Here is a 26,999-nt window from a genome sequence, read left to right as displayed (position 1 = left end):
TAACTTCTCTGAGAACACACTCTAAGTTTTCAAAGACTGTTCAGCTTGCTCCAACATCATCTTCCACTTCTCCCTCCCTTCTGCTTGAATTCCTCCACTTTCTAACCAGTACCTTGTACCCCCTCTTTGCACATATATCCCTTTGCAGCTTTTGCCAGGTCCTTATGCTAGGTGGAACTGGTACAGGGTCATTCTGTCTGCAGTCTCTCAGCTGCCCCTTTTGATACCACAAATGAGACTTCAAGTGATGTTTCATCAGTAGAGGACATGCAGCTTGGAAAAGTTGTGGATAAATACAGCAAACTAAGTATGTGTGCAACAGCGTATGCAATATAACCCCCAAATGGACCTGTGCCTATCTTGTAAAGAATTAAACACTGGAAATAGGAATTAAAAATACCTGATGTATATTCTTCAGAAGGAATATTTACAAGTGATCACTGTAGATTTACATGTGGCAGAAGAGACAGGTTACAATTTTAGTCAATATGGGCTTTGTTGTTTATTGGTTTGTTGTTCTGGGTTTTTTGGAGGTGAGGTTTTGGTTTAGTGGGAAGAGTGTTCTTTGTATTTAACACAGAATGAATCATAGAATAGTTTGGTTTGTAAGGGACCTTAAATATCATGCAGTTCTAACTCTCCTGCCACAAGCAGGGACACTTTCCACTAGACCAGGTTGCTCAAAGCCTGGTCCAACCTGGCCTAAAATACTAGTCAACACTGTTGTGAAAGCAAGCACATCAAAGAAATATTCAATGGACATGATCTTTATAAGACGTTCATTTTGGTTGCTAGGTTACAACAAACATTTAAGGAGCTTTAAAGATTTGTGCTCCCGACAATCAATGGAGGCTGAGAAGTAGACACATATCTGACATACACTGACCAGGAGAAACAGAGATGACAAGGAATTACAAGTCAGTTTACTTGAAGACTCCTAAAAACACTGAGTTTCACTTGTGCAGAAGCTAACGAATTCAAGTTTTCAATTGACAGTATCTTGAAGACAGTGTCTTCTAATGGACTTTGCAATTTGCAGCAGAAGAATAAAAACACAGAAGATGACAGAAATCCTGAAATCATGCTGAGGTTATGTCATGGTTCAAGTACAGTCAGTAACCCACGCAGCCCGCTCTCTCACTCCCCCACTTTCTCCCCCCACCCTGCTCCCGGAGGAACGGGGAGGAGAATCGAAAGAATGTAACTCCCAGGGGTTGAGATAAGAGCAGTCCAGTAACTAAGGTATAACACAAACCACTACTACCACTACTACTACCACCAATGATAATAATGATAAGGGGAATAACAAGGGAAGAGAATACAATACCACCTGTCAATACCCAGCCTGACCAAGCAGTGAACTAGCCCTGCCGGGTAACTCTCAGTTACATCCTGGGCATGACGTGCTGTGGTATGGAATATCTCTTTGGCTAGTTTGGGTCAGGTGTCCTGTCTCTGCTTCCTCCCAGCTTCCTCTCCTCCCTGGCAGAGCATGAGACTCAGAAAGTCCTTGGTCAGACTAAACATTTGAGCAGTAACTAAAAACATCGGTGTTATCAGCATGGTTCCCAGGCCAAAAGTCAAAAACACAGCACTGCACCAGCTACTAAGAAGGAGAAAAAATGACTGCTACTGCTGAACCCAGGATAGGTTAGTATTTACTGCGATAATTAGAAATGACTGTTTTGACTCTTCAACAAGAATTTCACTAACAAAATGCAAGACTATCCCCTGACTTCATTGCAGCTTAATGCAATCCCTAAGGCACAGCTGATGTTTTATTGCACAGGTAAGTGTCCATGTCAAACCCATTACTCAAGCTTTCATTACAATCAACGGTAAGGTTTTTGATCACATAACAGCAGGTAAAAGGACACCCTAAGCTGAAGTCACTAAAACACAAAAAATACAAGCCAGAAACACTGAATCAGAAGATGGAGCTCGGGCTCATAAAAGGATACTGATCATGTGTTCTCTGTCGCTTAGCAAGTGAGTCCTCATCACTTATTCCAGCCATCAAATATTTCAGTCCTGTGATCCAGGTGCGAGCTTCCTCTGGGTTAGATGTAATCAGATCCAGTGACTCCATGTGGCTGCCATGGTAAATGGTAAAGCAACAGCTCGGGTCAAAGTTCCCCTCTGCATGGCGGTGGAAAATTTCAGACTGCCGGCCTTCAGTGACTTTGTAAATAGAATCAATGACAACTGTTGGGAAAAGGGAAAACAGAAATTGGCATGCTTGGATATCCACACAACCTCTTTCTGGTTTTAGCAATTCTGATTTATTCAGGCAAAATGTCATTAAACATTTGTTAATGTTACATTGTCATATCCCAAAGTGCTTTTTGTTTTCTAGGTTTGTCCAAGCCACATGTACAGTGCATCTGCCTTGAAGGCATGCCAGCGCATGTACAGGCAGGTTACAGCAGAGCTCTGAGTGCTCCTTGCTACATCAGAGGACTGCAGGCTACTCAAAGGGGAGCACAAGAAGACAGATACCAAATGTCTTCCATCAATGAGTGAAACACTGCATAGCTCCAAAGGGACTCCTCCTATCACAGCTGTACTCTCTAGAGCAGGAAGACAGGGATACCATGGCACAGTGATGGATAACATGGTTCCCAGTGCCATACCATGAAACAGCTATGCTGTTCAACACAACAGCTCTTAGCCACCACTCACTGAACCAAAAGCATCAACTGTCACTGTCTGTAGCCTACCCAATTGCTTGCTTTTAATCTCAAGCCTCCTTGACAGTCCTGTGAACTAGTTATTTTATTCAATAAGCCACTAATTTCAAATTCCAATTTAAAACAGTGCAGCAGAAACAGTTTCAATACAAAATAATGCTACACATTGACTTCAAGATTTAATATCTAAAGAAAATTATCAGTTAAGATTAAGAAACCTCAATCTAAACTTTTCTAGATTCTGTACTTAAACCACCTGTGATGTATATATTTAAAATAGTTCCCTGCAGTTATATTCAGTTTGCTCATAATTCATATAGAGGTATGGAAAATGTTGACATCAGACTGAACTACACTGCCTTCCTTTCATAATCCTGAACTTTTAGTAGGTGGTTAAACTCTACCCACACTCTTGAAAATCTTCATGTAAGAATAACATCACATTTGAAACAAGCATCAAAAAGCATTTATTTAATCAATCCCTCTGTAGTTCACATTCTAATACTGAACTGCCCCAGAAATTAAAAGGAATATTAGAAGTTTACTTTTTGCCTTTTCGCTTTTTCTGGATGGTCTCCATCGAATGCAGGTTCTGTGCTCATCCAGGTAGAAGAGACGAACTAGTCCTTTGGTTCCACTCTTCAGCTTAACCATCTGAGTCCCAGATTGCATAACACTCATGCATCTTTCAACTGTGTAACAGACAGAATAAATTCAACTAAATGGCCATCTAATTCCTCTAGTAAAATGACTTACTGGCTTTCCAACATCTGCCAAGCATATCACATTTTCGATTTGCACCTTTAATGACAGAAACTAGTCACTGCTGTATGAGACATATTATTTCTTCTTCAGTAGCTTCTCCATATAGGGAAAAAAATAAATAAAATCAAAAATAATCTGTCAAAACACTTTCACAACAAAGGAGGCAAAGAAAACTTTACCATGTATTGAAGCTAAATAAGTTAAAGTTGTTCAATACTTACCTCACTTAATTATTTTCTATTATTACACACACTACTGTAATTTTAAACCCCAGTACTCTGCAAATTTCAGATGGTGAGATTATCACTCAAACTCCCATTCCTCTGGGTCTGCTAATCTTTTAGCCTATATCTTGCGCTTTTGACACTGTTAGAATTGATAACAGATTTAGAAATACACAATCCCTCCTCCCTACCACACACATTTACACCCTCTCCATCCTGCTACTAAGTTTCAAGCACATACTGTGATGACTTCCTTTAATCATCCCACCCAGGATGATAGGGCTTTGTTTCTCTATGTTTTGACCAAAATATACCCATCTCTTCCATTTCATCTCACATCTTCCCTCCTACAGTTTTCCAAACAGTAGGATCAAGATAACATTTCCTCTTGATCCATGCTCTTAAGTTACGGTCTCATATCCATTCACAGCCTCTCCTCACTTGATATCACTCCACATTCACCTCTCAGATGATTTGTTTACACTCTGGCTGGCTCCCAAACACTATCTGTGTCTGTCTTTACTTCTTATCACCCTTCTGCTCTCTATTATTTCTCTCCAATACTCCTCTTGGTATCACAACAAAGACCAAGACACCCTCTCACTCCTCTCTGTCAGAACCAGGATTTATTTTCTAAGCTCCTGACAACTCCTTAACTCCCACAGCAAGTGGCACATCCAGCAGTGGACTCAGACCCAGCTGAAACCCAACAGTGCTCTCGTACACCAAAACACATTGTGATCGCCCTTCTCAGTTAACCTCCACAGCAGATATATGGCCAGAGCATGCCTTCCAGCAGTCACACAACTCTGAGGCTATCAGTGAAAGAAAATAAGCCTGATGCTCCTTCTGAAGCATCTCTGGGTCAGATGCAGTCAGAACAGCATCCCAAACATTAGTCAAATATGGGACAAACAGCCATGGTTGCTGGACCAGCTTCCCCTGGCTCCCTCACACAAAGGGAGATGGCAAGCCAAGCTCCACATCACATAAACTGCATCAGAAGCAGTTTTTACCGAGTTGTTTTTCCTGAAGGAAAGAGAGGACTCAGGTTGAGCTAAACAGAACTAAAGTGTTCTGAAAGCATCAGATGCATGAGTGCAGTAAATTTGTCCTTTATATGTCCATAAATATATGTCCTTCCCTGAATATACATAATATACACGAAATAAAAATGTGGCTTTGGAAGTTCTTTAAGATGAGCCAGGAAAGTACATAGATCAAGCCAGAAATAGACGTTGTGCAATATCCACACAGTGACTGTGGCAGTTTTAACCTGTACCTACCTGAAGATGCACAAAATAACAGGAAGACAAGCCTTTACACTACAAGAGATGGAATATTCAGAACCTTGAAGAAAGGTTAACTGAAGCAAAACTAAACCTCTAAAACTTATTACATATGTACATACACGCACACCTTCTCTTGGCAAACTGAGCTTTTCATTTTGGAACTGAGTTTAGATCAAGTTTGCCTTGGATTCATGCTTAACATACAATAATTGTCCTCCAGCACAGGAATAAGGTTCTCCACAAAAAAAAGTTGTACCAGTGTGTGCGTGGATATGCAAATCTGTACCGCTGCATTAGCCTGGCATACAAACTTCAGACACGTTCTTATTTCACTATTAAAAGTATCAACACCATTAGAGCGATCAATTGCAACAGTGTTTTATCTAAGGAAGAGGTTTAGCAACAAGCTATTCAACACAAAGTGTGCTTCTTTGCACCCAAGGCTATCAGTTATTATTAGAAGTCTTACAAAAAACCTAATTCTTACATAAGTCTTTATTTTTATTAGCTCAGTTATCATAGGAAAAAAAAACAACCAACAACAATCTGGCTTCACTAAAGATGCTGAAGACAGATAACAAACAGCAGAAGAAAGAGGTCTACATTTCTTTACTGTAAGAAAAGCAGAAAATGGGCCACACAGATAATTACAGCCAACAAAGCCATGGGGAGAAAAGAAAAAACAAAAAACCCACAAACCAAAACCTCTTCACTGTTTCAATTGCCTAATAATTTCTGTATCACATTTGTAACTGTTATAGATGCATTTCACATACACACTTGCAGATAGACTTCTGAATCAAAGTTAGAGGGAACAGATTTTAAAACACTTTTTTTCAAAGTGGAAGAAATCCAGTTCCTGCCAAATATCTCAACATTCTCCATTTTTTGGATGCCACCTGCAAAGAAGCCCACTGCCCAAATAAGCACCATCTTTTCTGCTTGAAATTTTCCATCAGAAAATATCATCCAAATGCAAACATTTAAAGAAGAATAGTAAACATGTAAGAGAGTTCATCACATTGTCCCTACTGTGTAGGTGTTAATAACAGAAACAATCCACTTCTAAAGAAAGGACTAGGGTAATGGAACTGCCACACCATTCATAGGCCCATTGGATTTCAACTCTGCAAACCATTTACAAAATATAGTCCTCCCCTTAAAGCTATTTATAAAATATAAGTACACAAAGAAAAAAACTCCTGTTCAAATCTATTCCTAATATGCTAATTTCAGTCTCTGGCCAGACATTCATAAAAGAGAGACCACCGCACGTTAGCATCTGAATAAAGTGAAGGCAGTTCAGAATAAAGCTCCAGAACAGCAATTCAAGAATGCTTTCACTAAGGAATAGGAAAACTCACTTCAGAAAAACATTTAATTGTCTAGCTAAATCATGAATACTAAGTAAGTGAAGCAGCTCCTCGATGCAGAAGTTTGAGAAAACAAGACATATAATGATCTCCATTAAATGGTGGGTTGTTTTTTTTTTTACACAAGGACTAGCTATGCATTTTTTGCCCGAAGTCTGAAAATTAATTTAGTGAAACTAGAATACAATATAGTTTATATATTACAAGAACAAAGCAAGTTAATCTGGAAATACAAAATTATTAAGCTTATGCATTGTTTATTTAAAGCTTTACCTTCAAATGAAAAAAAATAAAAATCTGAAAACTAGTAATTTCTCTTTCCAGATTTATGCAAACTTATTCTTGATAGTCTAAATTCATCCAGACATCCTGTAGTTTAATGGATTTTAATAATATTAAAAAAGTCTATTTTTTCCTTCCAAATAACCATTTAGAGCTAAACAGACCTGAGTTCAAAAAGCGTTTTCCGATTTCTAGTTCAAACAATGATAACTATTCCTAGTAGTACACACATCTCCTCGCAGAAGGAGCTGCTTCTCTAACAGTAAGCCAGATACAAACCCATCTGTGCCAGCTGGACTTTTTCTGAAGTGGCCACACTCCCCAGCACATGGCAGACCTCTGAAGCCAGGAGGAAAGCCATCCAAGCTCCTGGAAAGTCCAGATGTTACTTGAAATCTTGCACGTTAGGCAGATTCTATTTATTCTACCTGACAGCACAGCTCCTTGCTGCTGAATAAATCAAGCTGCTGCCTGGGAACACTAAGCTGGAACTCTGACCACTAACCATACGTGGTCTTATGTTCAAAAAGCACTCTAATCTGCCACAAATCAGTCAATGCTACTGTCCATCCAGCTCTGCTCTAATCTATCCCGATATGTAATCAGGTCTTTAATAACCAGCGAATAGCTTAGCACTGCACCCTGCAAGAATCTCTCACAGAAAGTTACAGCTCTGTTCACAGGTTTAACAGTCATGACCTGTTATTCAAGGGTTTGCAATTAACTTGGTTTAATTCTCAACAGTCATAGTTATGACTTATACATCTGCTTGCTGCTGTGTTTCACTACAAAGCCCTAAGGTGTGCAGAACCCTTTAGATGGAAAATATTTAGGGAATTAAAACATTACACCTGGCACCACTTTCAGTAAAACAGAAATGCACTTTACTATATAGGGCACATCACATCAGTGAAACAAATATCCACTCCCCATAGAACATGTTATCCAAGATTAAATAAATACGCGGGTCACTGTGCAATTGGAGCCAACAGGCAGGCACCATGCAGGAGAGGCACTGGCACCCAAGGGATGCTGGCTGGGATGCAGCTGGGATATTTGGCATGTACCAGCTGCCCCATCGCCCACACGTGACAGCCAACACTGCACGCCGTTTTCTGGGTTATCCCAACTCCACTGCTTTTATGGACTTAATGTTACAGCTGTCTGACAAATCAAAAAGATTAAATAAGGTATAAAGAGCATTACCAAACAATGAGAAGTATAATTATGAAAGAGGATGAGCCACGTTTCTAAACTATATGCAGTAACCGCATAAAGCCAACATTAAGCTTGAGGAAATAAAAGAAAGCCATAAAACGCAGAAGTTACTTTTTCAACTGCAACATCAGCTCTTCTCCCCCCCTTTCAGGTGTTTTTGTTTCACTGTACACTTTGCAGATACATTGTTTGCTCTCTCTTCCGAGAGGGAAGAACCAAAAGACCCTCCGGTACTACCAAACACTATTCCCACCCACACAATTGCCAGGACTTCTGCAGACAGCTCCTGTGATTCACTGGACGCAGCATCCCAAGAGGTTCAACATAAGGTAACTGCTCTTACACTACAGAAACCATGGTTTATCTTAGTTGTTATTATCTTCAGTTTTCAGATTTAACACACCCCCCCCCCCCCCCAAATTCCAGAAACTGAACTCTAAATGGGGCTGTTACAAAAAGTGTGTGGTTGGTAGTTAACAAAGGAGTCTCAGCATGCTTCCACCACTGTAGTCATGTACTTGGATCCAGTTTGGAATCCATTTTTACTGACACTGATGCACATTCCCAGAAGCAGGCATTGAAGAAGTATATATATTAAAAAAAAAAACAAAAACACAAAAAACAAAAAACCCAAACAAACAAACAAAAAAAAAACAACAAAAAAAAACCAAAACAACCCAAAACCCACACACACTCCTGAGCTAGAGAACTGTATGAAATTAAACTGTCAGGATTCAAGTAGTGAAGATACTCTGGATGAAATCACCAAACCAAAACAGGCAACCAAAAAAAAAACACCACCACCACCACAAAAATCCCCAAACTCCCCCACAAAAACAAAAAAAAAAAACAAAAAAAAACAAAACCAATAGAACAAAAAAAAAAAACAACCAAAACCCCAGCAACAAACTACCAAACCCCCAGTATTCTCAGTTGTCTGAATTCTTCTCATCACCCTTTTTTGCATCATTTATTAATCATATGAAAGTTGTAAGTTTGCCTTTACACTAATGCCATTAAAGCCATTTCCTCCCTACCTCCATTCCCCAGCAAGCACATTTTATCTAAATCCCATAGAACAGCACTAATATCCAGCAGACCACGCAGCTTACCACTAATGTCATCAAATGGTTGATTGCTGTTTTATTACGTAATGGGCAAAAAGCCCAGGAGAACAGAGACCACAGGTCTGGGGGAATCCATGGCAGCCCCAGTCAGGACCATTTTTAATAGCCACATGTCATATTTTATGCCAGATTGTAATTTGATTTGCAGCAACTCTTTCAACCTGATGGAATTTTACATTAAGCTTCTTAGAGTGGATCGAATCATAATCTCTGTGAAGTCTATGGACATGAGATGGACAATCTCTCACACTTCTGCAAATCTCAAAATCCTCAAGGAAGTTACACAAAACCAGCAGAGATGTCAAAGGCTGATGTTAGTCCTTGCAAGGCCCAGCTGAAAAAACATGCAGGTATTTCATTTCAGCCCTCAAGAAGGTAGAGAATCAAAACAAATAGTCCAGCCAAACACAAACTCTGACACTCAAAACAATTGCGAATGAATGAAAATCATAAAATCTGAAAACCGACTTACACTTGTAAATTCACTAAATAATATGCAAACAAGAGGGGTGATGCTTAAGAACAAGGCTTTTCAGAAATAGGCTGCAGCAAAGCTGTTCAAGAGCTCTTGCGCCACTGCAACGCATGTCTGAGGACTGTAAGTTTTCCATTCCTTGAATTACTCCTTTCTCAACACTGAAAACACACAACCATGTAACCACAGACACGGCCAACTGCCAAAACACATCCTCACATCAATAGAGTGAACAAAGAACGTATATTTATTAAGCAAATACAGCTGACAAGTTTGCACATCCTAATCCCTACTATTGCATGAGGACTCCTGAAGCAGGGAGGGCACAGCAATTGATAATGACACCATAGAGCAAATGGAAGCAGCAGCAGAAAGGACGAAATGGAGGAGGACAGTTTCTACAACACCTGCCAACAAGGAGGATGAGTGGACAGGTCTGTACATACATATTGCTGTGGTAGCCAAAGTAGTACAGTTCAGGACAAGCAAAGGGCAGAGGCACATTTGGCTTCTCGGGCAGCACCTTCACTCCACTGTAACCATTCACATGGAATATAAGACATTGTTCTAGGGTCATCTCTCCAAAGGAAACCCTAGGGTCGCCTTTCAACTAGGCAAGCGTTTGCTCAGTTCCCAGAAAAAAACAGCATTAACTCACTCTGAGTAGCTCAGCTGAGTCACCTGTGTATGCTCCCCAGCAGCACTAAGACATGAGCTTCTCCTTTGAGGCCACACAGCAACTGATAAAGAAGTCTGAAAGGCACCCCTGAAGCTGTGCCTCTGGATACAGAGATCAGAGCTCAAAACAGTAAAATCTTTCTTTTCCAGAATCCCAGAATGTCTGCCCTCTAAAAATCAATAAGTACATAAAGTAGGATCATATGACCAATAACCAACTATGTCTTTTTCTAAGCCTGCCTTTGCTGTACAGCACTGAATGTCATCACTGTTCCTCAATACTACCCAGGTCTTCAATGAAATACATTTCCCACTGTAACATACTGAGCTGGGTCAGATCCCCTCCCTTCTGCCCCAGAAATATGCTATTCTTTTATATTTCCCTCCCCCCAACTTCTCCAACAAAACAAAAGAATAAAACCCTCATGAGAACACCCTTCATAAAGCTTGCTTCTGTCCCCACACAGAAGACGTGCAGAGGATAAACTGTCTCAGCTTCAGTGCAAACAATGAATTCTAATGTCTACAAATTTATCAGCAAATAGCAATGTCACAGCAATTTTGGCACCTGTACAGCATCACATCCTGGTCAGGGGAATAAAACACCGGGCACAAGAGCAGCTAGCTGTATGAAGTAGGATGAAGTGGGTGGAAAAGGATCCAGTCCCCAGGACCTGGAGCCCACTCATCATGATGGGTTGCGACAGTGGTTGGACTGGTGGAAGCATTGCTTCCCCTTCGGCTGCCAAATAATGCCAAATAAATCCACATCTGGGGCTTGGTAAGAATAGGAGGTAGAAAAAAGAAACAGAATAGAAATGAAGGTAGAGTTAATAAACCTTTAGAAGTAATGAAGACTACAGCATAACTGATTATATGAAATAATTTATTCAAATGCCTCAGAAAGCAATTTTGCTAAAGAAACATGTGGATTCTATTCTCAGATTACCTCAGTGCAAGTCACTCACAACAGTAAGTCGTCTGTGGACAAACAATGACTTGAGTCTCAAACACCAAAGTAATTTTATTGACAAAAATAATCATGTTTTGTGCATCTATTTGTGCACAAGTCTCATGCTGATCTATGTTTCTACCAGTAATGTGAAAATGCCTCCAAACCAGTTACTGTTACATTGCTGAGGACAGCAATAATCTGACCTAGAACAGGTAAACTTCCTCACCTGCAGGTTTGTTTTTTTTTTAGTATCAGTCAGAACCCAATTGAAACACAGAGAATTACAGAATCAGTTAGGTTGGAAAAGACCTCTAAGATCATCAAGTCCAACTGTTACCCTACACTGCCAAGACCACCACTAAACCTTGTCACTGAGGCCCTCATCATCTTCATGGTTTTTGCACACTTCCAGTGACGATGATTCCACCACTTCCCTAGCATCCTGTTCCAATACCTGATCACCCTCTCAGTGAATAAATTTTTCTTAATATCCAATCTAAACCTCCCTTGGTGCAGCTTTTTTCTGTCACTTCCGTCACTTGTATAAAAAAAGACAGCTTATGGTTTCCCATGACTTTAATTTTAGTCATCCAAGAAGCACACATACCAGCACAAAATGCTGCCTGTATACTAACAGGCTGCCCTTTAAGACATGAACTTCTTAAGGGACTACTTCAAAATTCATGGTAAAGAGGAAAAATAAGCACACATATTTCCCCTTGTAGGTAAGCTCAGTGCTGGCATCTGGCCATCATCAAAGCAATGAAAGAGTTACTTTAACAGTTCTAAATTTTGCCGTATACTTTCAGAAAGGCACAGTTCTCCAGCAAATTCTAAGAACCTTTTCAGTATCACAAGATGATGGTGTCCTGTAGATTTATTGAAACAGGAGCTTATTTAATTCACAAGCACAGAAAACACAAAACAAACAAACAAAAAAACGGAACACAAAGTATATACCAAGCATACAGAAGCAGATTACACACCTTTCACTCAGCCATCAGCATTCGGTATCCAACTCCAGCATCCTATGAAACTTCAGTGGTGCCACAGAAGGACTTGGCACTCCACACTGCACACCACAGAGACGCTCTTTTTAGGCTGGCAGGTGAGGGGTTTCACTTCACACAGGGTAACATCATCAGAACATACCAAACAACCCAGAGGCTTTGAACCATATGCATATGTTACTTTACTGCAAGTGCACATAATACTGTGATCGATTTAAGACATTAGTGGGATTAAATTTATGGAAGACCTAATTTCTTCACAGGAGGAGGCTAATGCCTTCGATATCCACTGTGTATGCCATTCTGAGGTAATTTATTTATATATCACTTACTATTCTAGTGTCTATACTTAATACTTGGTTTACAAGCTGTGCTGGGTTCAGCAGTAGCAGTCATGTTTCTCCTTCTTGGTAGCTGGTGCAGTGCAGTGTTTTGACTTTCCGCGCTAAGGCCGGCATCAATATGGTGAGCCACAGGGAGCTGAGGCACACCAGGTTGACTAAGGAGGGGTGAACCGGCCCAGGCCGAAAGTCAAAACACTGCACTGCATCAGCTACCAAGAAGGAGAAACATGACTGCTACTGCTGAACCCAGGACACAAGCACTTGGTCAGATGCAACGAAGGATACAAGAGTCCCAAAGAAGCACTAATAATGACGTTAAAAAAGGCTGCTGCAATAGTCTGTCAATGAAATACAATGCAGTTCTCTGCTTAGCTGTACCAGCTGCAACCCTAGTGCTCTGCTAAAGCAGTAACAAGGTAACTACCAAGTACTATGACCCCATTAGCCAAAGATACAGACCCATGAACAAGGGAAGTCCATACCGCTCCTCCTGTGCCATGCCCATTAATGTCCCACTGCTGATACCCCTTATTGCACATGCACATTTCCTGTTCACAGTGGTTAGAAGTCGCATATGAACTCACAGCCAAGCTACTCGCAGGTGCAGAGCTACTGCTTCCTGCAAGTGCTTATTGAAGAGCAAATCAGACACCCAGCCAGCAACAGCACACACAGAACCTGTATGTTCAGCTATCCCCTTATACAGGTGCTGTACGTCATACAAGCACTCTTATTGTGCCTAAATTGTGCAAGGGGTGTGATCCTGCTGTTATCAGCATCAGTGATCACCAGCCTGAGCAAGAGAAGATGAAGTAATCTGCCTTCTTCCAACATTCAAGCACATGAATATATTCATGCCTACGAAATGCACTGTCCACAGTCTGTGCTTGCCTGGTGCTGTGGGCACCCCAGTCGCCCAACCATGACCCCACATGCACTGCTGCAACACCACCAAAGCAGCCGAACCTGAATGCAAGGGATACCAAGTCACATGGTGTTGCACTTGCTGCTGCTGCATCCTTTAACCACCTCCAGCAGGCAGAGAAACGGTAGTGCTGCTAACTGGAAAAGATCAACAGAAATTTGGCAGTTGCTATTATATCTGCCTAAGAAAAAGGTACTGACTAAAAAATGACCTCAGACAGATTTTCACCATCAGCTGAGTACTTTGGTATGAAACCTGCTTATCTACACATACACACACATTTACATGAGCTTCAAAACTTAAACCTGATGCTTTTCTTCCAAGACTGCTCAAAAAACACCCCCTTCAAATAAGCTAGCTCTTGTAAATTATTGAATGGGGACATATCCATTACCTTCTGCATCTCAGATGGAGTAACACCTGGTCTCCTTTACCTAACCATATGCATCAAAGCTTAATGTAGAGTTTTGTGTAACCAAAACCTCCAAAATAAAAACACAGCATTTGGAACTGTAGCATACAGTTCCTTCCCTGAGAGGATATACAAATCACTGACCTTTTCTTTAAAAATATATCAATTTCTTGTACAACAGCTGTGTCTATTTCCAGTAATTTTCTCTAGTTAAAAAAAAAATTTGTCAAATAAAATAATCCATGCTAAATAAATATTAATTAAAAAAATCAGTATATATTAATCGCCAACACTGCCCTTAATCCTTTTTAACATGTTTCATAGTGGGCAAAATGATATTTCAAATACAATCCATGACTTTTGGTGGTTTTATTTTAGATTAGTTTGGTTTCAACTTATTGATAATATTGTTAGCAAATGTCGTCTGAACTACCCCATTCTGGCAAGCCAGCTCTCTGCTAAATGTATTTTGTAAATTGTGTTGTTTTCTCTTTAAAAGCATATAATCCAACATGATTAAGGATAAGAAAAATACAAAAATAAATTTTATCCCTCATGATTTTTCCACAGCACTACAGCCTCCACTTAAGATGCTTAAGCCAATTACCACTTTCCATCCAGCAATGACTTAAATTGAACAAAGTCAGAAATTGTAAACTACAAGTTACTGGAGAAAGTTATTCAAGATGCCTTCCTGTTTTGTACCATCCTCCTGCAATTCTTGAAAAGACACATCTTTACCACCCAATGCTATTTGATTAAAATTTTACACATCCTTTGCAGGTGTGTTATACTATTTGTAAGTGCTACTAGGGCAAAAACCCCAACAACTAGCCACAGAAACTCTTTTCCATAGAAAGCTATGCCACAACAAAATGACCAAGAGATGAAAATGTCAAGATTATATATATTTTTCTCTACACACAGATACGTTTTTAATAATTTAAGGTAACACACAAGTGCAGTACGTCCATGTCATAGCAGCATCTCACATACAATACATATTATGTTTTCATGGACAAATATACTTTCAAGTCAATACAAAAATTCCAAGTTTTCCTTTTAAATATTCAGGAATATATATATATATATATATATATATATATATATATATATATGCACATATTTTTCATACTAACAATGTCCACATATTGTATGTGACTCACCAGCCATAAGGGTAAAGTTACCTCATTTTTCTATAGCACTTCCAGAAATGTTACAAGCTCTTCCTAGAGTAATTCCAAACTCAAACATCCTTACCTTTTTCTGGACTTAAATTTTTATATACCTCAAGGTCTGCCATTAAATTTGTAACTCATGCATTATTGGCAAGTGGAATGGAAATTCTCACTGCAGGAAAGGCTCAATTTAGTCTTCATGTCTCCACAGCTAAAACATTTGGAAAGCAGTCCTTAGAAGCACAGGAGAACACTGTCAGCACTGCTCTTTACAAGAAATGATGAAACCTTCATGATCCATAAAACCAGGAAAGGACAAATCCAGAGACAATACTAGGCAACTTTCTTCAAAACCGAAAAGCACAGTCTGAGAAGGATGCTGCTCTATGCTGCTGCTGCTGCAGGAACGCAGAAGCAGCGACTACTTTTGGTATGAGACATGCATACATAGCACAGCGATTAAGATGCTCCAGGCAGTAAGTGTGCGCAACGCCTGGGAAGAGCAGCTCTATATAGGCAAGTGTGAGGAAATCCTGCTTGCATCTAGGAAAGCTGGTCAGGAAAGGATTACCATACTTCAAGTAAAAAGTGGGAGAAAGACACCAGCTGAATGCAGAAGAGAAATGACCCTTGTTCCAAGAAAAGTCTCAGCATCTGCAGCCATGGGATTCTGCGAGGCAGGACAGAATCCCTGTGGACTGCACTTCTTCCCCCTAGATTTGTGCCCCCCCTCCTGTCTCTGTCACTAACTTGATAGGGAACAGTCATTGTGCAGAATCAAGGCAATTAGAGCACAAAGCATGCAAATGTTCAGTGTCTGCATCACTGAGTATTTGATTTCGTAAGAACAAGTAGTCTCCTGTGAGATGCTGAGCGCTAACTCTTCCAAGAGCTATAAAAAAAAATTACCATACTACCGGCTAAAATACCAGGCTTGTTTAAACTAACTCAAATCAATAGGTTTATAGTCAGGGTGGAACAATGGGAAGAAACATTCAGACTTGCATAAACTGCACTTACTTATGACAGAGCCCAAGGGGGCAGAGGGCTGGAAAGCATAGCAAGAATAAAGCAGGCTCCATACATAATGCTTCACATCTTTGATTTATTGCATTTCCTAATTGTTTTACTATTCAGCTGCCTTTTTACAGAGTGACATTTACATCAGAACACCAAAGAAATCCCCAGTTGTATTCTCAAAGATTGTAACAGTAATAAAAAAGGACAGAATTTGCCTAGCACATGCTAGGAGAAAGTTACATAATAGACAGCGTGACTGAGAAAACAAAACAAAACCAAAAAAAGCCCACAGTTCTACATGCCTGTAGAACTTGCATAAGATGGGAGACAAGATACAAGTGGAGCCGACATGTTTTACTTGCTGAGATATCATTACTTCTTAGCTGCTGCTAAGACAAATTGTAAGACTTCCCACAGTCACCACGTCACAATAGATCACAGCACACTGCAATATGTGTGTGTACTATATCTAACAAACCTATAAAATGAAACAATGTACCAAACCCACTGAAGGATCATTCTTATCTGCACTCAAAGCTCACACTCCTAATCACACTTTCAGGACACAGCAGAAGTCATGCTCTGTGGAAAGAGGTGTCACTCATCTCAGTTATAACAAGGGAAATGAAACAGCTGCATCATTACCCCACCACTGGTTCACACCTCAGTTCACAAGATTAATGGATGAAGTCCTCACTCTGAAGCCTCTAGACAGTTATCAATACATTTACATTCAAATGAATTGATGTGCTGAAGTTGCAATTCAACAACAAAATCTAAACTATCACCAGTCTATAGTTTAATTATTGATAGATCAGATTGCACTTGACAATGTGTTAAATGCAAATTACTCCATAGTCCTATCCTTCTGTTAATTATGAAAGGAGCTATACACAACCATCTTTAAAAAAGCTACTCTGTAAGAAACCTTGCTCAATAATTAATACATTCCTTATTATTTTGTCTTCAAAATAAAGTTCCTTTTAAAACAGCCCAAAGACTTCTATATAATTCAGGAGACATGCAAACTGATATGAAGATAATTGTAGGCTTATTCAACTTACACCCCCCAAAAAACTCACCATGACAACTCTTCACTGACAAGCCAGGTTTTGCATCTGATTTCTGGCCCTGTCAGAGTCAGATCTGAAAATGGTGTGTCCCCAAAGACACTCTACATGAGTTTGACTGTCTGCAAGGGGAGAAGTCAAAAGACAAATAGTTCACTTTATTCCATCTGATGCTGTACCTACATCTTATTGCAGCCATGGCTGGGTGACCCTCACATCCTTCCAGCCCACTTCACTTTCACATACATCCCCTATTCTCAAGGGGATCATGATGTTCCTGCTGGGAGCCATTCACGGAGCCACCACACACAAAGTCCTACCAAAGTCTCAGGGTTGATGGTAACAAGCACCCTTTCTGAATATAAAATTGTTATCATTACCTGAATTTGATTAACATCAATGAGCACTGTAAGACAAATATACATACTCTGAACAGCCACCACTGCACAATCCCCAGATAAGGTTTGGCATGGAAGGTAACAGGCTCACTTGTATGCCTGTTTTTCCTGTTCATGTTTTCTGCCCCTTAAGCACTTCCTTGCAAGACCTTTGCCAGTGCTTTGCATACTTAAAAGGCTGGAGTTTAAAACTTTTTAAGCTGGTTTCAAGAAACACATGAACTATCCTCCAAACTTCATCTCGCCAATAGCTTTTGACAATCCAGCTACAAAAGCAACAAAATACATAAAAAGATGCTTATTCACTCATCTCCCCTAGGCTCATATTATTTTCCAGTCTTTTCAATTTGCTGTTCAAAAAAAAACAAACAAAAACAACAACACTTCTGTCATTAAACCACTGGAATTATTTTGAGGTAAGACAACAAGTACCTCCAGGTACAAAGCAGACAGTGTCAAAGCACTATCCCTACCATTTCATTAAAAAAGGGGATTTAAAGCTTTCTTGTAATATCTGCAGACTGTAGTTCTTCTCTTCCATGCCCATAGTTACAGATATGTTTTCATTTAAAATACACTGTAGTTCAGCTTACAGCTCTGAGCGAGATGAAAGAATGTGGGTTTCCACCAAAAACAATGCCAGAGGGACAAAGAGGTGCTGGCTTGGCTTGGGGTATATATGCCAAACCATAGCCAATGCTTTCAGCTCTTTGCAAGAAAATATGGATTAAACCTGCCACCAAGGCACTCCCAGCTCATCCCTGTGAGGGAACAGCCGATGGGGTAACTAGCAAATATTCCCACATGGAATGACCAAGGAGACAGCCAGCCAGCTGCAGGAATCGCTACATTCAAGCCCCTTCTCCCCAGGCAGCTCAAGTCTGTTGGGCTATAAAACCAGTTAAAAACTCCCTTGAGATGCATGGAAGATACATGTGCCATGAAAACCTGAACCAGTACTTGCAGGGTAAAAATCCTGCCTTGTGTTTGCTGCTCTGGGTTAGACAAGATGCAGGAAGCCAGGCAGGGCTGTACCACACGAGCTCAGGCAGATGCTCCTTTCAAGAGCTAACAGCCCACATTTGGCAATGCTTAGTGGCCATGGTCCAAGGTATCTCCTGGAGAACCAGCTGCGGTGTAGCCCTGCCTGCGCCCTGAGACACAGAAGACTTCCCTTCCTCACCACAGCCCAGCAGCACCTGAACTAGGCGCCTGACACGTCGCCGTTCACTACTGAAGAAATTTAATTACCAAAAGCATCAGCCTTTGCCAGATTGCCAGAAACAGAAGCCCAATTTTTAACACTAAAAACCATACCTCACAAGGCTTAGACACTGGGCAGAGACACAACACTGCAAGTTGTACAGCAAAATATTCATTTTCCAGTAAATGAGAATATGATTTAACTAACAGTTTTGAAATTATAGCGTCAAAAGAATATTAATTTTCTGGTTCATCAGTTTTTCCTTTTTCACTGTCAAAATAGCTGGAAACTTGTATAGAGACTAATTCTGCTAAAAAGCAAGAAAAGCTGATTAGAGAACTTCTACCTCTTACAGCAAATAGATAATGAAATAAGAGGATAACATCTTCATATTAATCATCCAAATTTAATCTTAGACCTAAGCTGTAATACAACCTCCTCATGAAAAGCCAGCTAACAGTGAAGAAAACTTTAATTTAGCTGCATGAAAAACTCATCGTTTTTATCAGATTAAAGTTTTTATCAACTCTACTCATTTGTGATTTATGAAGACATGGCCCTTTGGAAAGCTAACAAGTATATAAAGATGGAAAGGTGAAAACACTTGGCATTAGAACTCACCCCCTGATACACTATGAGAGGAATCCCACACATGAAACTCCTCCTTTCAGCAAAGATGCATCTAACAACACACGGGGTTCTTGAAGGTAGTTATACATTCAACGAAGCATCAAGAGGCCCTTTCTTCAGGAATTTTAGGCACTTCTTAAACCTATGCGAACTTTAATAAAGAAATTCTTTAATGCCCTTCTTGCATATACATTTTCAGTTATGTCTGGTTCTCTCAAGGAATGAATTGTGGATATTTTGCTACATAAATCAGAATATAAACCAAAACAAAAATTATTGCACTATTATCTTGTCCTACTTTCCCATGCATCATTATAAAACTTAAATTGAAGCTGACTACTAAGATGTAAGTCTGAATTCTGCAGTCTACATCTGCCATCTTTAGCACTGTAGCCTCAAGCACAGGGCTTGCATGAGGCTTCAGCAGAGCTAATTATAAAGCACTGCCCATCAGCAAACATCAAGCCTAACATATATGGGCACTTCAACAATGATTTAATATTGTTTTCCCAAACTCTTGTGCTCTAATAACCAAAATAGACCATTTTATTGCATAAAAAGTAAAATATAATGCATTTCACATTCCCATTCATTGGGCACAAAAGTTCAGGATCACTGAAGCAAAAGAATTCTACAACAACTTGCACAAAAGCTCAGCCTCTCAGGCTGAAATGAATGGAAAACCACTGCAGTAACACCAGCCATAAGCAACCTCTTGTTTACCTGTGCAAAGCTGGTTGTGTAACAGGAGTAGCTGCTCATCTAATAAAGGCAGTGCACAATTACATCCATTACAATTGGGAAATCTTTGAGATTATCTCTCAAAATAAGCAACTGCCTTGGACTAAGTCTCTCCCTCCTCAACTTGGGATGTATAGAAGTAGGAGATTTGGAAGAACCTTTTGAGAGATGAGCTGGATATTCCCGAAACAAGAGGCAGAGAGCACATGCAGGAATCCAAATCAGCAGCCAGCAATTTTCCCTGCAAGTCTGCTGGTGGCTGGGATAGACACTGCACACTGTCAGATGACAAAATAATTACTGAAAAATATTGTTTGCTTAGTGCCAGCACGAGACAGACATCTGAGTGGCCTGTCTCAAAGTGCCATTTAAAGTAAGTGGAAGTACTTGTATTCACTGTGCCACAAAGCTTCACTGTGATGTCTCAAGACCTCAATACTGACCTCAATATTGAAGTTCAGAATGAAGTTCCCATTCTTGCTGCTTTCCCTTTCTCAGGGGCAGCAGAAAGTGCTATCACCACAATGTTCTCCACCCATTTCCTCTGCAAGATGTTAGAAAGCAGACATTCGAAGCTATCAAAATGTCTGCCTGACAAGACTGAAGTACCTCTCTATCTTACGGATTTGGCCCTCAGTTCAGGACATCCAGCCAATAGTTTTTCAAAGGTGAACCAATCAAGCAACCAAACCTGTTCCATCTATTATGGTCTGAATGTGGCATTGTTACATGAAATTATTGTATCCATTCAAGCAGATTTACACCAACCATTGTTAATTTTGTAGTTTACCTGCACAGATGGTCACAAGCATAAATGAATTCCAAAAAACTTCAGGAGAAAAACTTATCAGATGTAAAGGTTAATAAATGCAAGTATCTAGATGCAGCTTCTGGCTTGGGAAGTACTTATGCTGCTGACCAACAGGCACTGGGAGCGTGTGCCACAGAAAGGGTTATTATGTACAGACTGTGGTTTTCCCCCTTTTTGCTTTAAGCCCCAAACATCTACTAGCAAAGTAGATGGATGCTTGGTCTGACAACACCACCATTCCTACATTGTTACTGCCAGCAAACAAACAAAATATGATCCACATTTATAGCTTGAAAAACCCTGAGAAAATTAAAAACTCTTTTTCCAAGCCTAGAGGCACGATATACTTAGTATTTTGGCACTGTATGCAACAGGAAGGAAAAGAAAGTGGGTTCATCAAGTCCTCATGGCTTTTCGGCACATTATAATTGCTTATCTGCTCTGTTCTACAGAAACTGCTAAAATAGCTTAAACCCAGTTCTGTCTTCGGTTTGTTATTCTCTGTGTGCACACACAGTGCCGTATCTTAACTGTTGCTGAAGAAAACTGACATTTTTGCTTCTAGGCAGATAAGACTCCCTAGACTACAAGACACAGCAGCAACCTTCACTTCTGTAACCAAAAATTTCAGACATTAACAGATTAGAATTTTATATTTTGCAACTGCAGCTATTAGCAGATTTTTATTAAAAAATTATAAAATTAGGATAAATCCTTAGGCACTTTTGATGCATATAGTACTTCAGCATTACACAGATGAATGTTCAGTCATTACTCAAAGGCAACCCATTAAAGCTCCATGGAAAGGCACACAGCTATGTATCAATACTTTTTCTTGCCTAACAACATGTGTCTCATCATCATAATGTAGGGAAAGAGCAGCCTGATTTTGTACAGCAGCATTTTCTAGAATAGAATGGAAACACTCCTGTTTGTACTTGATATTCACTGTACACAGGATTTGAATTGGGACCACTTCAATAATTCCTCAGCCTTACATCCACATTAGCCAATATACTGCTTGCTACTAATTACATTTATAACTTCAGAGTAAGAGCACAGACAGGGTGCTTTAAGAATTTTTTTCCAAAACTTACCAGCTCAATCTCCAGCTCAAAGTATGCTAGTTTTTCCTGTGTCTCTTTATATACTTGTGGACAATTTTCAATTTGCTCTTGTGCCAGATTTCCCCATCAGTTCAAATAAGCCCTTGCTTCCCTGAGCAATGCACTGATAGTCAGTCACATCCCCTATCAATCTTTGATTTCCCAGGCTAAACAAACCAGACTCATCTTGCCTCCACTTCTGTAGTCCTTTTTTCTGCCTGTTCCTGAGCTCCAAGAAGGCACCAGAGATGAATGCAGTTGAGCAGCAAAGTTCATATTGTGTGCCACTGTAGATGCTTCCAGTACTTAGGTCTCTACAGATAATGATGTTCCTATGCTTTTTAAGAACACCATCTGATGGAGTGGGATATTTTTATCCAACTGGTTTGCACCCAAGGTGCAACAGTTCTTCCAGGTTACAAGCTCAATTGCAGATAATAACTGTACCACTGTGATGGAACCTTCTAGAGAAGATGATACAATTAAATTAGTCCATCACTCTGAAGAGTGCAGTTTAGGTAATATGAACAAGACTTAATTAACATGACATCCTACCAACAGTGACCAAGTCCCTCGACACAAGTCTGGAAAGAGGTGCAGAATCCAGAAGATAACATTAGAAACAGAGAATGAATTACAATTATGGAAACACAATTAAAACAAAAGGGTTGTATTTCTGAGAGAACTTAAGAAGAAAATTGGCATAGGTAACTGACTCTATATATGAACAGATACTTTCAGAACTGCCAAGACAAAATCAGCTATTTGCTAAACGTGTCACAGCTTCTTTCTGTTTAACTATTACAGAGTATTAGCATTCATAAACATAGAAAAATAAGCTAATCAATAGCTCTGTGTGCCTGCTCCCTGAAGAGCTATGTTCTCAATGTCAGAATACGAAATGATAATAGTAATAACTAAAAAAAAAAAATGAAAAAAATGTGTAAAACAGAATTAATACACCCTAAAGCTGGACATGTACAAACCCAAACACTAAAATGTCAGCAAATCACAAGGGGTTGTATCACAGTACCTTCCCTGCTAACAGTCCCTTCCCACAGAGTTCATATGAGATTTTCTTTCCCAATTTCCCAGCGCTATAAAAAAGTTCTAAACAAGTACAATTTCCTTATATCTGCTGAAGAAAATATGGCCTCAGACACAGGTAAGTCCCAATTTAGTTGTGTGGCTTTCACTTAGCCATGCAAAGCTCAAAAGTTCACTGCTCAGACCCACTTGAACTCTTCAAGAACGGAAAGGAAATGGGTTGGTCTTACCTGCCACTAGGAATGGGGGCAAGCACCCAGCCCACACACCCCCACCAGTCCCCCGTGCTCTTTGTCAGGACCTACAAGATAAGAAGGCTCACTGACAAAAAAACCCAAATCCTTAAAAAGCTCCATCAACCCTTTTATCTATATCAGCATAGTCCCACAGGAAACCAGCTTCTCTTGAGCATCAGGAGCAACATGCTAATTCCCACAGACATGCACATGTCCACTTATGTCATGCTGTTGGGACCTCTGTCACTGTCCAGCTTGGACTTCAACACCCTCCATATACTCAGTGTGAAAATAACTGTCACTGCAGTGCCTTGCTTAGGTCAAAGAGACAAATAGGAAGCCCTGAAGGATTCTGTCAGAGAAAAATAATTAAACCTGTCTGGTCATTAATGAAAGAAAAATAAATTAAGCTATAGAATCTTTCTGGTCTAGGATGCCTGCTAATTCTGTCTTCTATTTTAGATGACTATCACTTTTCAGACTCATTACTCTATAGCTGTTCATGGACTACTGGACTTTGTGCTAATGGCTCATTATCTATCCTTCATGCCATGAGGGAGATAAAGACATTGTGATGCTTTACAATAAAATGCTACCTCAAGTTACATAGTATGGACCAGACTTTTCTTTCACTTGATCTGGAATAGCAAAATTGCAAATACACACCCAAAACACGGCTGCTCCAGTTATACACTCAGAAAGCAGACTGTTACCTGGAGAAAAGTGTGATTAATTGGCATCTACCAAAACATTGCCAGAGTGCTCAGACTCAGAAAAGAGGTAGCTGGGTGAAGATATCTGGGAAACAACAGTCTCCTCCTATGGTGTCAGAGAGAACACGATCCCACAAAAGGCAGTGGGGCCACATGTGTGGCCTGATGAATCCCAGGAACGCATCTGCTTCATCTGAGAAGCAGAACAGCTGTGCCTGGAGACAACAGATTTACCAATGACAAGTTTGTGAACCATCTTCCATGTAACGCATGTCCCAGATGTAGCACAAAATTGAATGACAGTGCTGCTGTCAGACTGACTTACAGAAAAGTAACAACATTCTTCCAATGTCCCAAACAGAACTAACAGTGCCTACGGGCAAGAAAAAAAGCAATACAGGGGAAAATGGTAATCTCTAAATAGACTGTTAAGATGATGCAGAAATTGACAAATGATTAATTCAACCACTAGCTACTAGCTTCATCAATGGTAACTTAACTAGTGACAAAAATGCAGATGCAGTTTGGTTTATGATGGGTTACATTGAAGTTCTGCAAGGCTCAAACTTCCCCAGCTTCCTGACAAGCAATGAAAAAGGAGGCGTAGGTTCTCTAGGGGAAAAAAAAATTGCTTTTGAAAAAGTTGAGTATTTCTGTTAAATTTATAGGCATTTCACACTGCTGCTACTAATAGTCCCACAAATCTACCCTAAAGTGACAATTTTTAACCACTGATCTCAAAGGGAATAAAGAATACAAAATTTGGGCTCCTGGAAACAGCATTAGAAAGTCCCTCCCCCAGCAGGACAGGTAGGTGTCCAGCAGTCTTATTAGATTAGGCCTGCAGGAGTCTATTCCAGGCAGGCATGGCTTCCAAGTCCTGGTGGTCCCTAACCCACTGCAGGAGCATGGGCTGGGCTCAACACCCTGTGTCCAAGAGTAAAGCAAGGGGAGAGAAACCTGCATGGGGGACACGCATGCTCTAAATTGATAAATCAAATTTGAAGTGAATAAAAAAAGGTCCTGAGAAGGAAGCCTCTTATAACAAAATTTCTTCAGAGTATTTCCTGACTTTGCTATTGGATAAATACTTCAATAACTAAATGATTATAGCATGTTATCTGCAATGGCAAGAGACTAAGATCTAAGGGGTTGATAGGGAACTAACCAGGGATCACTATTAGGCATCTATTTTGCACGTACACAAATGCCTGGTCAATACTTGGAAGTCAAGCTCTTTCGGACACTTTCAATTCCTTCTTTTTAGGAGCACAAAGGATGCATACCTGCAACTGGAGCAGTTCTAGAAATGTCAGGAGGGAATGTTTAAGTGTAAGGCAGCGCCAGGCTTTGCGAACACAATTAATCCATTTCACCCCAAAGTACAATTACCACCTACACTACAAGCAACCCTGCCCACTGCTTGTGCTCCCACTGCTGCGCTGCTTTTCTCCGGGCTTTAATGCTCTGGTTAAGCATAACCTGCCAGGTGCACCAGCCTGTCGGTGGCCTCACCCATGGGGAAGGAAGGAAGCGCATTCCTGAGCCAAGCGGCGGGGAGAAAGGGAAGGGCTCCCTGCGCTGACCTGCCGGGAGCCGCGGCCGGTGTGCGGGGGGGCAGCACTTGTGGAGGGCGTGCGGTCCCGGAGCGCCCCCTGGCGTGCCCGCGCGGCGCCGCCAGCGGCCGGCCCCACTCTGTGCACCCCCCGGCCACTAACGCACCACTGGGACGCCGCAGCCCCGGCACCCCACCCGAAGAGCATCCAGGCCTTCGCACCCACGGTGAGCTGAGCAGGCCCCGTTGCTAACTGGCCCCAAGAGCTGCATTACCAACACGATGTGCATACACGCTCAAAACCTCGGTGGCACCTGACCGTAGGAAACGCTAGAAGCCAGCACTTAGGGTATGTTGTAACTCACCATGAAACACACCATTGTCCACCAAGAAGTGCCTGCAGTACTGCATACAGCATTTCTTGTCCAGACTCCAGTAACTCATCGTAAGATAATTTCCTGCTCACCATCCAAGGCAGTGGCCCTACAAAGGAAAACAAAGAGTGGATAATTAGAAGTTAATTTACAAGAAATGCATAACTACAAAGCACTGTAAGAGTGCTGTTTGTGCCCCTTATGCAAAACAGTTCATTAGCGTCATACAAAGCATTGCAACAGAGTTAGTCCTTCACTCTCCAAACATGCCCATCTCTGATTATGTACAGGCAAAGGGTAGGAGCAGATCATCTGGACAGGGCAGAAGGGTCAGCACACTTATAGCTAGCATGTTAAAGGCTGCTGGAGCAAGCCCAGCCTACCCAGCACTCACTGCACCCACAATGGGTGCCTGTTGTTACAGCCACCTCCACAGTCCCTGCAGGCTACTGTGGGGCCATGACGAGATGATCAATTTAGTCTATTTAGTGATGCTGTCCCATATTTAACGAGCTGCAGAAACACCAGACAATGGACAAAACTATAAACCTTCCCCAAATGAATCAAAGTTAATTTTGAGACTAAAGTAGTGTTACGTGGACACAGAGCCTCTGAGCACTCCCCTGTGCCTACGCACCCTTGCCTTTGGCAGTTTCCTGTGAGGGAGCTCAAGAACTCTCCTGGGGACAGGCAGTTTGAGCAGCACCTTTGAGGAGGCAGTCACCCATGCAAAATTTGTGTCCTTTAGCCCTAAGGGACACCAGTTTTGCACAGGGAAGAGATGCCCTCAACTCAGAGTGCCAGGGCTACCATGTGCTGAAGCACATGATATTGTCAATCTGCTTCCATCTTTTCTGCTTCCCCTGCCTCCATTACACTCCTATTGCACAGCTAATCACCAAACCAACCAGAGTGGGAGCAGCACCCTTCCTGGCAGTGCCACCAGCTGAGGACAGCCCAGGGCACAGCCAGAGCACCTGGGAGCCTGAGCGCTCCCCCTCCACAGTGGAGGCCACAAACCATATGTCTTTATCAGCAGGCAGAAGCTCACACTGCTGTGCAGGAAGACTGGGATTCATCTCTGAACCACAGCACTCATTTCAGAGGCAGACTGCAGAGAACATCCCAGGAAACTGCAGCAGCCCG

At 40.9% G+C, this 26,999-nt stretch overlaps 1 protein-coding gene across 5 annotated transcripts in view; it reads right to left on the bottom strand.

The window, feature by feature from the left end:
• The window catches only part of PLCH1 (phospholipase C eta 1), an 80,251-nt gene that overhangs the window by 38,593 nt on the left and 14,659 nt on the right, over nucleotides 1-26,999 (bottom strand). For 3 of the 5 annotated variants that reach the window (XM_057421705.1, XM_057421707.1, XM_057421708.1), the window contains exons 2-4: nucleotides 25,845-25,962; nucleotides 3,236-3,382; nucleotides 1,962-2,205 (exon numbers count right to left, since the gene is read on the bottom strand). In XM_057421705.1, coding sequence (XP_057277688.1) covers nucleotides 1,962-2,205; nucleotides 3,236-3,382; nucleotides 25,845-25,923 — 470 coding nt within the window. In that variant the 5' untranslated portion in view covers nucleotides 25,924-25,962. Of the gene's footprint in view, nucleotides 1-1,961; nucleotides 2,206-3,235; nucleotides 3,383-15,030; nucleotides 15,246-25,844; nucleotides 25,963-26,999 lie in introns of those variants that run through there. The other 2 variants (XM_057421706.1, XM_057421709.1) reach the window with 2 other exon arrangements.

Source organism: Pezoporus wallicus, unplaced genomic scaffold, assembly GCF_028554395.1.
Source record: "Pezoporus wallicus isolate ANWC-B61680 ecotype Strahan unplaced genomic scaffold, APGP_CSIRO_Pwel_v1 scaffold_7402, whole genome shotgun sequence".
NCBI classification, from domain to species: Eukaryota; Metazoa; Chordata; class Aves; order Psittaciformes; family Psittacidae; genus Pezoporus; species Pezoporus wallicus.
The sequence above is the reverse complement of the archived record's forward strand: the minus strand, read 5'-3'. Positions and strand labels throughout refer to the sequence as shown.